We start from the raw sequence: 12,747 nt of genomic DNA on the forward strand, positions 1-12,747 counted from the left end.
GCAAGACATGGGTTTCAATCTGATCTAGAGTAATATGATAGTAAAAAGTAAGAGAAAATACACTCCGAAAGTAAAAATTCACCAGAAATAGTGCAGGAGGGTTGGGCTAGACACCTTCAGGATTATAACAAGTAGACCAGTAACCTCCTACTCATTAGACTGAAGGAGACAAAATGATAGGAAGTCAAATTTAAATTAAAACAGAGTTTTACCATGAGCCCACCATGGACACCACTGCCCCTGAGGTTGGGGGCGTACTCTGCCAGGTCCACGGAGCGCAGCCACTCCATCACGCGGTGATTGGTCCACTGCTGCACCTCTGACGGCGTGGTGCTGTTCTGCGGGAACAGAGAACCACCCAGGGCTTCAGTCACTGACTGTGGGATTCCAAATACTAAGCCTGCACGTTCTGTCTAGAAGTCTGCCCCACAGAACAGAGTTACTCAACAGCCCACTAAATGTTCTGAGAAGGGTAAGAAAGTGTTCACCAACTCCAATTCTCTTTGAAAAAATTTATGTCACAATGTTTTTAAGCCTTTTTTTTACACACTATTAGAGCAGTGTTTTAGGAAAGGAAGTCTTTCTAGTGATATTTAACTCTCTGGCTTAAGGAGGCAGGAAAATAAAATATACTCAAGAGAAGGAGGAAGGGACCCCTGGCTGGTGTGCCTCAGTTGGTTGGAGCATCATCTCATAAACTGAAATGTCGCAGGTTTGATTCCCGCCCAGGGCACATGCCTGAGTTGTGGGTTTGGTCCTAGTTGGGGTGCAAGCAACCAATCGATGTTTCTGTCAAACATTGATTTCGCTCTCTGTCTCTCTCTCCTTCCCTTTCTCTCTCTAAGGTCAATAAGCATGTCCTCAGATGAGGATTCAGAAGAAAAAGGAAAAACCAGAAAGGGAAACTAAAACACTATCCTTGGCTACCATTACACAGGTAGAGTCATCGTGGGAGGAACGGAAGGAATAAAGGAAAACAGAGCCCAGGTGAGGCTCTGCAGAAACCAGAAGCCCCCCTGCACGCTCCAGGAAGAAATGGGTCTCGGTTTTGCACACCGGGGCAGTCCCATACACGGAGAACGCACACTGTGCAACCTTCAGCCTCAGGTGTTACCTCGTCAGACGGCCGCCTCCGTAGACAGTTTGGCTCAAAGTTATTGATCCTCAGGACCTGGATGGCCCTTTTGATACTGAGATGATGCAGCACACTCACGACCTTCAACGACAGTAAGTCATCCTGCAGAAAAGAGCAAACAGCAGAGGAGCTCGTTGAGCAGGAGGACCCCCTCGGGGAAATCTCAGACACCGCCCAAAGGAGCAAGGCCTCTCTACCAATGGGCCCTGAGGGCTTGTTGTCGTCGTCAAGTTCAAAGCCGTTATTTAATAGCAGGACACCTTTTCTTATTCCAATAAAAATCTTCTCCAGGATCCCAATATATAAGAAAAGCAAAATTCATGTTGTTCCAACTCAAATGACTTCCACCTATTTCTCTCCCTTTCAGGCATTCTGAGATAGGATTGTGGGAGCCCCCAGCTCTGAAAAAAAAATTAGTTTGAAGGCACTTTCTAGGTCACTACAGAAGGTGGCCTGCTCTGATAAAGCAGAGCGTGTTAACAGCAAGTGATGCTCACGGGTGAGTGAGGTTCACTTCTGAGTCAGGTAACATACCAGTTTTGAAAAAACCCAGAAGAGCAGGCACATTTTACTGTCCCCCTAAGCTCAAGAAATTTCTAGTTCTAGATTTTATGCTTTAGCTGGCAGACATTGTGGAAATTTTCGAAACTGTTTGTCATCCAAAGCAAAGGTCTTCTTCAGAGTTGAGTATAAAGAAATGAAGTTATAAGTATCAACACATAGCACCAATCAATTCCTTCAAGGAATAGCTTTCGCCAGTCTGTGGTTATTGGGCATATTTCAAACATACCAAACACACCCAAACAAATTATTTTAGAAGAAGGTGATTTGGGGGCAGTGTCAAGATAAGCAGGGCCTCCTTCCAAACACACCCAGAACACAAACAAGGCAAACATCCATTTTAGGCACACCTTACTGATAACACATTTCCTGTGATGAAAAAAAGTATTATAAAAATATTTTTAAAATATTAGGCTATCAAATCTTAAAAGCTACTAACAGAGCAAAAATTCCTTCCTACATTTTTCCTGGGTTAATTTCTTAAAGGTCGTGCCTTTAAGATAAATTAGAAAGGATATTTCTAATTAGATTTCTAATTTATTTCTATAAATTAGAAAGGATATTTAACATATTTTAACCTAAAACTGAGGCATCCGTTTAAAACATTTCCATGTGGGCTATTTTCAACTAAAGTCTATTGGATTTTCTAAAAAATGCAAAATGTTTATAATGTAAATAAAATGTAATTATTTTAGCTTAAGGGATTTTAAAAGGAGGGGCCATTTCTTTTTTAATCAAAACGCTTTTTCAGATTTTTAAAAATCTTTTATTTTTAAGTCTTAATTTTAGATTTACAGAAGAGTCACCAGTAACAGTACAGGTTGCATATGCCCTTCACTCAGCTTCCCCAGTGCCAACATGTAACCACGGTATATTCATAAAAGCAAGAGATTAACCTAGATAATAAAATTACCTAAACTACAGACTTTATTCAGATTTCAACCATTTTCCATGAAGGTCCTTGTTCTGTTCCAGGATCCAATTCAGGATACCACGTAAAGACAGATTTTTTATGACTCAGAACTTCTGGAGTCAGGTTTTCTTAGGTAATTTATTATAGCCGTGGAAGTTATGCATATACCTTTCATGATGGGAAACCTGAATTTGCTCATTCCCAGGAGAACATACTTCAACCCAGATATGCAGGCAAATATTTACTGAGCTCGCTCCAGGCAGAACTCTGACTATTAAGACCAGGCATCTGGAAATAGCCTGGGGTCAAATGCTGAATGATTTTTCTACCACTCTCCAACTGTGGAAGCTTGGTCAAGTTTACCCGATTGCTGGGTTCCTTCATTTCCTCATCTAAAAACCGATGATAATAGGAGTGCTAATTTGAGAATTGCAAAGACTTGAGTGCTAATTCGAGTGAAGTGCCTGGCACACAGTAAATGTGCAACATACCACCTGTTAGTGTTACCTGATGAGCCCGCCAAGATATAGACTTTGGTTTGATGACAGAGAAGAAAAGAAATCCTATAAATTAAATTAAATTTAATTTAAATAATTAAATAATTAAACCCATTTAAATAATAGTACTATGGAATTAGAACACGTTTTCCTAGAATCCATCTCTCCTCTCTGTTGCCAAGTAGGGGGCAGTCCTTCTACCCATGGGATGCAAGGCTGGGGGTATGACACCATACATAACAAAGGAATCAGAGTGAGCGGCTACCTTTCCCCACCTCTTTACCCCAGTGACTCCTCTCCTAGCAGAACTGGACTGGAGTGGGAAGGGGAGAGAGTTTCAGGTAACAGTTCTCAAAAGTGGGAGGGCAGGGAGAAGGCAAGTTCCTATGGATTTCTGGTTAGAAGGGTAGCCTTTTCTGAGTGGTCACTGCAGACAGGAATATGTAATTTAGAAAACTGCCAGGGATTCAAAACTCCACACTGTATTTTTTAAACATCTTTATAAGATATAATTCACTTACCATAAAAATTCACCCATTCAAAGTATACAATTCAATGTCTACAATGTTGAATATACATAAAATCCACTTTCTGGATAGTTTCATTTAAATTAAGTTTCAAATTTCCCAAGGCTGGTACAACCACCAAATCCTACAACTTCAACATAACAGGAAATATTCCTACCCTTCTCAAGTTAAAGCAAGACATTCAATCTCCGGTGGAATCATGGTGAAAACATGGTATTTTGCTTACTCTGTTCTTGTAGTTTTCTGAGAAAAACCCCAGGAGTGAATCACTGTAGAGAGCAGGACCGATAAAATGACATTGGTCTGGTCAAGATAGCACAAAACATATAAAACAAAGTGGAGTCACTCGTGTCAACCAAGATGGCTGTCAGTCAGCCACGGCACTCTGGTTCAAGAGGAAAACTACCTAAGTCAGAGCAGACACATCTGGTGACAAGACACACTTAAGATATCTGCACATGTGATCAGAAAAGCCATGTCTGCAGAATTAGGACCACCCACAGACAGGCTCCTGCGGAAATTCTATACTTGCCATCAGGAGTGCCCAGACACTTATCGAAAAGGCTTGGAAGGGTGGAGTGCACCACTTTCAAGTATAACTGAGGCAGGCTCCAGACCACTGCTGAGACAACCGAGCTCTACACACCACAGTGCTGCGCCATGCCCTGCTGATCTCCCTTGGCATCGGCCGCTGGAGGCTCTGCCCTGCTGGACTGAGGACTTCGTCTGCCCTGCTGCCTATGTGGCTCTGGAGGTCCTTCCTTGCAAGACACTGACCACTCCCTTGCCCACCGTTTTGTCTCCCAGACCTGCAGCCTAAGACTCTGGGGCTTGGGTTTGTTATCCCCCACTGATTGCTCTGTGTGTGTGTGTGTGTGTGTGTGTGTGTGTGTTATATTTCTCTTAGATTGTTAGAGTGTGAGCAGGACGTCAACGTTATGTTGATGTTCTATTTTGAGTGAACCTGCCTTCATTAAAACCTGAGTGAACAGCATAGTTGCCGTGTGTGACTCTTGTCTATTCCTTCACGTTGGGCTGCTCAGCAGGCAGCTAGCCCAGCAGTTGCCTGGCTGACTTATAGGAAAGACTGTATCACGAACATACGCTTATGACAATCACTTACAATGGTCATGTAGTGGAGCATTCGACCATCTACCCGTCCTTCATCAAACTGGGTCTTGTACTGGGGGAGGCCAATGTCATCCAACCATCCTACAGGAGAGAAATCTGTGTCATTAACATGTCACAGAAAACCTGTGCTTGTGATTACAAAGAAAAAGCAGCATTATTTACTCACTTATTTACAAACTTAAGAATCTAAAACCTCTTACTAGTGACCCAGTTGAAATCCAGCTTTCCGTGATTGGTTTCCTCTTCAGATCCCAGAGCTTGCAATGCCAGCTGGAGTTTCTTTCGATGAAGTGAATGCTTGATTCCAAGTTCCTGAAATAATAAACAGAAACACTGGCTTTACAATTCTGTCAATATGGGCTGGATGCCACTGGCAAAGGATGCAAATTCCTCCCAAATGAAGCCAGCATCAAAGAGCCAACAATTACATTAAATCAGAATACTAATTCAGGCTAGTAAAAAGTTGCTGAACAAAAGGCCCTTCGAAAGCCAAAAATCACTGCAGTGAGTTTAGTGGCGTGTGAGACACTTACTAGTAGGCTCCTCCTTTGCAAGACGGGAACTACAGGAAGCATGAGAGCAATTCTACTCTTATTTTGTGTAAAATGTTAAATAATTGGGAAGAAATGTTAAATAATGGAACATAAAATGTAGATCTCTTTTTTTTTCCCTTTTGCAAAGTGAAGTTGGAGTGCATATATTACATTGGGGAGATGGGCTAATGATGAAGCCACAAAATGGTTTTGGGAAATATGAACTTAAGATTTATTATTAGGGCTATACAATTATTTTCATTAGAATGTCCAGTGGCTTAAGTGTTTCATAAGGAATCATTACAACCAGGTCCTTTGTTTTTAGTCCATGAAATAAAATAAGCGTGAAGCAGGAAACCCAGACTTTTTCAAGAGCACTTACTGGCTCCCCCCATTCCACTTACGGCACAGAAAACAATCCTGCATCCACACTCTCTCTCTCTCTCTCAGAGCTCACTATGTAAACAAAATAGAGAAGCGGTCACCTTCTCCAGATCTTGTTGAGAAGCCTGCAAAAGCGTCTGGCCAGATGCAATCCAGTGCTTGCCAGAATTCAGGTAGGACCCTAAGCCCTGTTCCATAAGCCAATTGCAAACCTGCTCCTTGGTCCATTTGGCAAAAGGCATATCCAAGTCACTATAAGAAGAAAATGAACAACTGCATGAAAAAACAATTCAAAGTCAATCCTGTGGCTTATCATCAAGGTTGTACTGTATATTCTACAGACATGGGAATTTCCTGGTGATACACATTTAACCATGAGAAGCTTAATTATCAGCACATATTTGGAGGAGGAAGTGGCACTGGGGTTGAAAGTGACCTTGTAAGACCACAGTCTTCATTTCAAATGAAACCACAGAAAATTCAATGTGGTTTAGCAAAAACATGTTCTACAGAAGACCGAGCTGAACCAACAAGTCTAGTCATTGTACAAGTTTCAACCAATATTGTTTGAAGACTGAACTCCCAAACAGAAAACACTAGGTCAGATTAAAAGAAACTCAAGTCAAACTTGAATTAACTTTAGCAGAATTATGGTTTCTCTCCAAATGAGAAAGAAGGCAATATGCCATTGCTGAATATAAGAAAATATAATCAAAGCAAATTTCTGTGTTCTTTTACTAGGACACATAAATAGTATTTTTGTTTGAAAAAAATGTGGTGATAAACAAGGCTATTTTCTTTATCAGCATGAGGAGGTCCTCTACTGTGTACAAAGAGAACATATGGCAAACGAGATGGCTCAGTATTTGAAGAAAGCTAAAGAGAGTTTCCTCACTGATGAAGCTCAGTCTTCTGCCAGAGTGGGAGGGACCATATTTTAATAGCTTTCTAGCACATGATCACCTGTAAAAGATTTAGTATCAATGCTTTCTGTTCTTTGTTTGCCAACTCCACCCTTTTTATGCTCAGCAGGTCAGAACAGCAGTTCCAAACCTGCCCTAAACTGTGAGAAAGGTGTAGGAAAATTTCTTAGAGTCATAAGAAATAAAACATTGCACAGTCCTAATAAATTTAAGATTTCTGATAGAATTGATGTCTGTAAGTGCTTTCAGACTCCATTAGTCATTAATATTTATTGAACGGTTATTATTTATGAGAAACTTAGCACGTATAAAAAACCACTTTTGGGGGGAAGGTACTCATCCATACCATGAGAAACAGAGGCACAGAGCATGAACGTACTTGCTCAAGGCCTCCCAGTAAACAGGCAGTGCTAAGGCCAGAAACCAGATCTGCCTCTAGAACCCACTCTTGCACACTATACCGTCTCCATCTTTGCAAGGCTACACTTTAGAGCATGCATAATTATTTTCTTTGAAAACTCAAGTCTAATAGTCATCCTAGTACAAATGCTGCAAAGACTGTAGCTGTGGCTCCTCACCTAGCTCACACGGCCCACGTCTTCTGTACAGCTGTTCACCAACCCCTATCAAATTACACAGCTCTAAAGATGGTGGGCGCTTCCACAGGGCATGGCGGTGAACAAAGAAGTCGATGGTGTGACCCAGGGACAATCCTAACCCTGCAGTTGCTTAGGAGGCCCTGATGCTTGGGCATAGTTGTAAAAGTCCATTAGTTTGGCTGTTCTTACCTATTCGATTGTCCCAAATCTCGAGACCAGCCCAGTCGGGGCCCAGCAGTTGCCCTTGTCCCTCCTCTTTTGAATTCACTTTCAGACATGTCATCTGGGTTGAATGTAGTTGACTGACTTCTCCTAAGTCTAAAAAGAAGACACATCACACATCACCTTGTATTAGACCTGCAGAGGCCTTAGGCTTTAATCAGAATATTTTTAACTGGTGCAGACATTTGAGCCACTCTCTTTGCATGTCATTAAAATAGACATTGGATTTCAACTTTGAGACCCAATGAGTTCATGAATCCCAAACTACAATTTTCCTTCCAGTAGAGGGGCACAAAAGCTTTATGATTTCATATTCATTTTCAGCCAATTTTCCATTTATTCTTATGTTTGAACAACATATAACACAAAGCCCATTCCACTTGTTCACTCTGCTACTTACTTTCCAAAGAGTTTCATGATGCCTCGGGATTTCTTTCTGGAATCTGGAGATGATGGAGATACATGGAAGGGACTGCTCCCCTGGGAGTCTTTTGGCCGAGGAGATACACCAGCCAGGTCTAGGTGCTCGGCTATTTCCTTTTCGGTTTCAGCTATTCCAAGAACGGAATATAAACTCAATGAATTTTAACATATGAAATGAACACGACTAGATGTTAATCTTCTCGGCTTTAACAACAGGTAAGAATTCTTCTGTTGATCTACACACCAATGGTTTACAAAGAACACCCTGTGAATACTAAAGAAGGAACACAAATGTATGTTCTACTCTACAGTCAATTGTGTATAAAGTCAATTAACTTAGAAATTACAACCCCTTTGAGATTCAAAGGTGTGATAAGGTTGCCATACTCTTTTCTTGAGTGATTTAATTCATAACGAAATCATTCTCCATCTTGCTATACCGTTTGGTACTGTTGACTATCTCCTACATCCCTCAAACTCATCACCTCCTTTAGCTTCTTGTTGTGATGCTCTCCAACATCTGTTATCTGATAGTTCCTTCTTGGCGACAGCACCCTGTTCTCTCTTCCTCCCCCACTCCACTCTGTTTCTCTCCAAGATTCTTTCCTAAATTCCCTTGGCAGGATCTCTTGAAAAGCTCACCCACTCTGTGCTCAGCATTAAATGATGGCCTCACTCACGGGTGAGCAGTTGGCATCGAAATCTCAAGACCTCATCTTTCTCCCCGGCCTCAGGACCTGAATGCTGTATACATTCCCAATTCGGTGTGCCAGGGCCATCTTAGACTCAGCAACCTTTCCATCCAATTTTCCTGAGTCTTAATTTTTTCACTTTGATATTTCACTAGTATTAATTAATGCTCTTCTTGCACTCCAGTTCAAACTCTGTCATTTTCTTTTCATTCTTTCCTTACCTTTGACCTTTATTTCACATCAGTTGCCAAGTTCTGGCAATTCTTTATTCAAGAAATTTATTTCTGTTTATAATCTATTATATCCTAGGCACTGGGAGAAGAATGAATGGAATGTGTTTAAATTTTTCTTCTGATATAAAATTAGCGTCAATTGTGGCTTACAAAAATAAGACCCAACTTTGCCACTCCCAGATCTGCTGGCATTAGCTACTTTAGTTTGTTCGGCTGTTCCTTCATGGGCGACCTTGCACTCGCCAACATAAGGGCTACTCTTTCTTTACCATGAGGCTTCACACTTTTATAGAGGAAAGTAAAAGTTGTACAGAAATCACAGAAGCAGTGTCTCAGGAAGATACGAAGGGTGCAGGGGTTGACTTTTCTAGGAAGCGGAGCTGTGGTTACAGATTATAGGAAGCAGCATTTGGCTTTTAGCATTGACAATACCTTTCTTTGGAGAAAGGCAGCAAAACATTTGAAAATAGTTGTCTGAATCAGTTTAGTTTACTTATCCAGTGTTCATTCTAGACATTTAAGGCTGAAAAGAGAGAGGAGTCGCCTTTGACGACCCAGGCGAATAGACATGTGGACATCTGCACCAGGTAACAGACCTGTCGAGAAAACCCAAAGGGGCCTTCCCATTCGAAAGCTACAGCCTTGGTGGGTATTGGTGTCCCTGAAATGTTGTCCTTATTTTGAAAGCATCTCATTTTTATTTTTAGGATTGTTTTCATTCTGTACCCTGTTTTTTAAAGAGGAAAACTGAGCTTCCTCCTCCTAAAATCACTTTGGAGACAACTCCTCAAATAACACATAAAGTTACCTGTGACATGACTAAATGTTACCTCCATCTTCAAAGCAATAAAATGTCAGAAGAACATTCCCCCAAAAGAAGTCTAAAAAACTATTTTCAATGTCTTCCACAGTCCTCTCTATTCGGCTAAGAACATTTCTTTTTGGAGCCTGTGGAAAACGGAAACATGAAGGGACTGCAAGGACCTGGGCGTTAGCGTGAGAGGAACTGTGCTTCAGGGGTGAAAGCCGGACTTCGTGATGCAGGACACGCCCGCCACACTCTCTGAGGGACACTGGGCGCCTCTGGATGCCCCAGTGCTGCTCGCAAGGTGGCATTAGCATTGCTCGAAACAGCATTTCTGCTCAGAAGCAAAGGTTCTACAGAGAGTCCTTTTCAGCAGAAGGTGGAAAGAACACTCTGGAGTAGAGAACTACATTTCTTGACTGCTGCCAGCTCGCTTTCTAAGATCACAGACGCCAAGAGCAGGGAGGAGCTTGGCTGGGAGAGCAGCGCTGGCCAAGGCTGGCATGCAGAGGTACGGTACCTAAGGTGGGTGCACTGGCACTTCGTGCACGATCTTCGGGTATCCCAACAACGCACACAATCACACGCAGCCCCATGGAGAGAACACAGGGGAATGACAAAATGAAACACAGGTCAGACTCCTACTCCCGAAATACACACAGTGGGAGGGAAGGCTTCTGGCGTTCCACACAGAATCCACTGACAGTGTCAACACGGGGTTAACTGATCCACGGGCAGGAAGCTGTTTCTAATGGAGTCAGAGGGGGTCGGTCTTCTGTTTACACCTCAGAACAGAGTGCAGGGGGAGAGCCTACACAGCACTACCTTCATACCACTGAATCAAATCCACAGAAGCATTTTTTGCTAATTTTCTCCCTATGTCATCACCTTCATTTCTGAGAAAGAAAAATGTATAAACAGACAAATACAGGAAAGAAAGAGATTGTTCTCTTCCTTGTTCTGACAGAAGTAAGGCAAAGGAATTTTGGCCATACGTACCCAAGTTTGGTGCACTTGCTGTCCTCTTGTTACTTTTTATTTTAAAAAAGCCACGACCAAAGGAAGATCTGGCCTTTCGAGTGCCAAAGGGGTTGTCATCCGCAGAGGCATCGTGTCCTGGAGGTTTGGGAGGGAGGCTCCCAAATGGGCTGCTGCCTGCCTGGGCTTTATCCTGGGAGGGGAGTGAACGTAAATGAAACACGGCACTAACGCACATAGTTATTAGTACATGCCAGCATGAGACTCAATACGTTACACACGTGACTTCATTCAAAAGAATAAGAAAGCCACTTAAAAAACAACAACAAAAACAGGCCATCACTAACCTACACTCCAAGTGTGTTTGGGATTTTACATACGAGGACAGATACAGAAATTCTCAAATATTATTTGACTCATTCTCCGAAAAAACATGGAGACACAAACCTAACATAGCAACAGACTTCTTACTTTCCCAACAACGATGACATAGATTAGGCTACAATACAGTTCGAATTCATCATAATAGAACCACATCTATAAGCTCAATGTAACATAATATAATTATTCTACAGAGAAGGCATTGGTCCCGAGCTTCTGTACAGGCAATACAAGATGACTGTACTCCAATTATTTTAAATATTCTTCTCAAAGAATAATAAAACAAACAAGCAAGATATGAAAATAAAGGCATAATCAGTAACTGTTTACAATATATTTTTGAAATGAGTCTCTAGGACATATCCACATCTTGCTTGGGAGTTACCATATTTGATCAATGATTTTCAAAAGCTGTGATACATTCAGATACACTTAACTAAAACTAAGCTTGCTATAATTAATTTTTTCTTGGTTGATTCAGAAGCTACTTCAGATTTCTACAATATTTCAAGGTCTTGATCAAGAACTTCAATTGTGATTAACTTATGCTTTTCAATGCTGCTTATGTTTTGAGCTTTCTGGTTATTTGAACCAGCAATTCCAGTCACATGGTCTTTTATGTTGTTTCAGTATCATACAACAACGCCTTTGTCTGGATGTTCTCATTTCTCTAACATCTTTTGTCCTCCGTTTCATTTTTTTTTTGCAGAGGTGGAGAGAAGGGCAAGGGATGTGAGCTTTTAAGGTGGTTGGCTCTTCTTCTCTACATCTCTACTGCTCACAGTAACTATGGGTTTACAGATGCCACAATTTAGTGACACTAATATAGCTATGTCTTCGCACTGATGTCAAAGTCACTCAACTATAGAACTGTCAAGGCAAAAGGAACCGAGGGTGACTTCCGTCACAGCCATGTCCGTTGTCTGTGCTTCGTCAGGTATACCTACGTTATGGCTCAAGGCACCGAGAGCTCACAGTCAAGAGCCTGCAGCTGGAAATCGTCTGTCTACCAGACAGTGACCTTTGTGAGGTGAAGGACTGAAAACCAGAGAAGGAATGAAGAACCGGATGTCTTTAAAATAGCAAGTGTCTGCTATGTAGGTAGACAGACGGCAGTTGTATAAAATAAACTGTTGGCTGGCTAAGAAGGGCATTCTGTGAGGTCTAAGTTCGGCAGGTTGCTTTTGTTTTCCCAATAACTTTGGGGGTGAAGTTTATGTAACAGAAAAGTAATTCAACAGTTCAGTGGCATTTAGTATATTCACGATATTGTGCAAACAACCTCCTTGATCTAGTTCCAAAAACTCCTCCATTGCTCTAAAGTAAAACCCCTCACCCATTGAGCAGCTTCTCCCCACCCCACTCTCCTCCACCCCAGCAATCCCCAATCGGTGTGCTGTCCCTATGAGTGTATCTATGCCGGGTATGTCACATGGATGGACTCATATAATACGTGATCTTTTGTGTCTGGCTCCTTTCACTTAGCATATTTCTGAGAGTTTTCGTTTATTGGATACTTTAGAAACCTAAAACATTTTTACATTGCAATCTGGACATAAAAATTACCTCTGAAGGCTTCTGAATGGACTCCTTTTCCTGTTCAAAACAACAAAAGTTAAGGCTGTTATAGGAATTCTTTATAAGTTCAAAATTTGTCACATGCAATTCCATAAATTAAGATAAATTTACATACATATATATCCCAGCTATAAAATCTCAGTTTCATTTATTTCTGACAATATTTTATTATTAAAGTATCTAGTTTTGGTTTTATGTACTACTTTCAATCCTTCCTATCATACTTCTTGAT

The 12,747-nt window shown here is 41.4% G+C and overlaps 1 protein-coding gene across 11 annotated transcripts in view; it reads right to left on the minus strand.

Moving 5' to 3' along the window:
• Positions 1-12,747, minus strand: part of PPFIBP1 (PPFIA binding protein 1) — a 159,067-nt gene that overhangs the window by 4,955 nt on the left and 141,365 nt on the right. For 8 of the 11 annotated variants that reach the window (XM_045829145.1, XM_045829150.1, XM_045829149.1 and 5 more), the window contains 10 exons: positions 12,504-12,533; positions 10,578-10,749; positions 10,099-10,131; positions 7,826-7,976; positions 7,393-7,521; positions 5,783-5,933; positions 4,965-5,076; positions 4,757-4,845; positions 1,115-1,237; positions 213-338 (listed from right to left, as the gene is read on the minus strand). In XM_045829145.1, coding sequence (XP_045685101.1) covers positions 213-338; positions 1,115-1,237; positions 4,757-4,845; positions 4,965-5,076; positions 5,783-5,933; positions 7,393-7,521; positions 7,826-7,976; positions 10,099-10,131; positions 10,578-10,749; positions 12,504-12,533 — 1,116 coding nt within the window. The remainder of the gene's footprint in view (positions 1-212; positions 339-1,114; positions 1,238-4,756; positions 4,846-4,964; positions 5,077-5,782; positions 5,934-7,392; positions 7,522-7,825; positions 7,977-10,098; positions 10,132-10,577; positions 10,750-12,503; positions 12,534-12,747) is intronic. The other 3 variants (XM_045829152.1, XM_045829151.1, XM_045829147.1) reach the window with 1 other exon arrangement.

Source organism: Phyllostomus hastatus, unplaced genomic scaffold (assembly GCF_019186645.2).
Source record: "Phyllostomus hastatus isolate PE091 unplaced genomic scaffold, TTU_PhHast_1.1 phas_scaffold_93, whole genome shotgun sequence".
Lineage (NCBI taxonomy): Eukaryota > Metazoa > Chordata > Mammalia > Chiroptera > Phyllostomidae > Phyllostomus > Phyllostomus hastatus.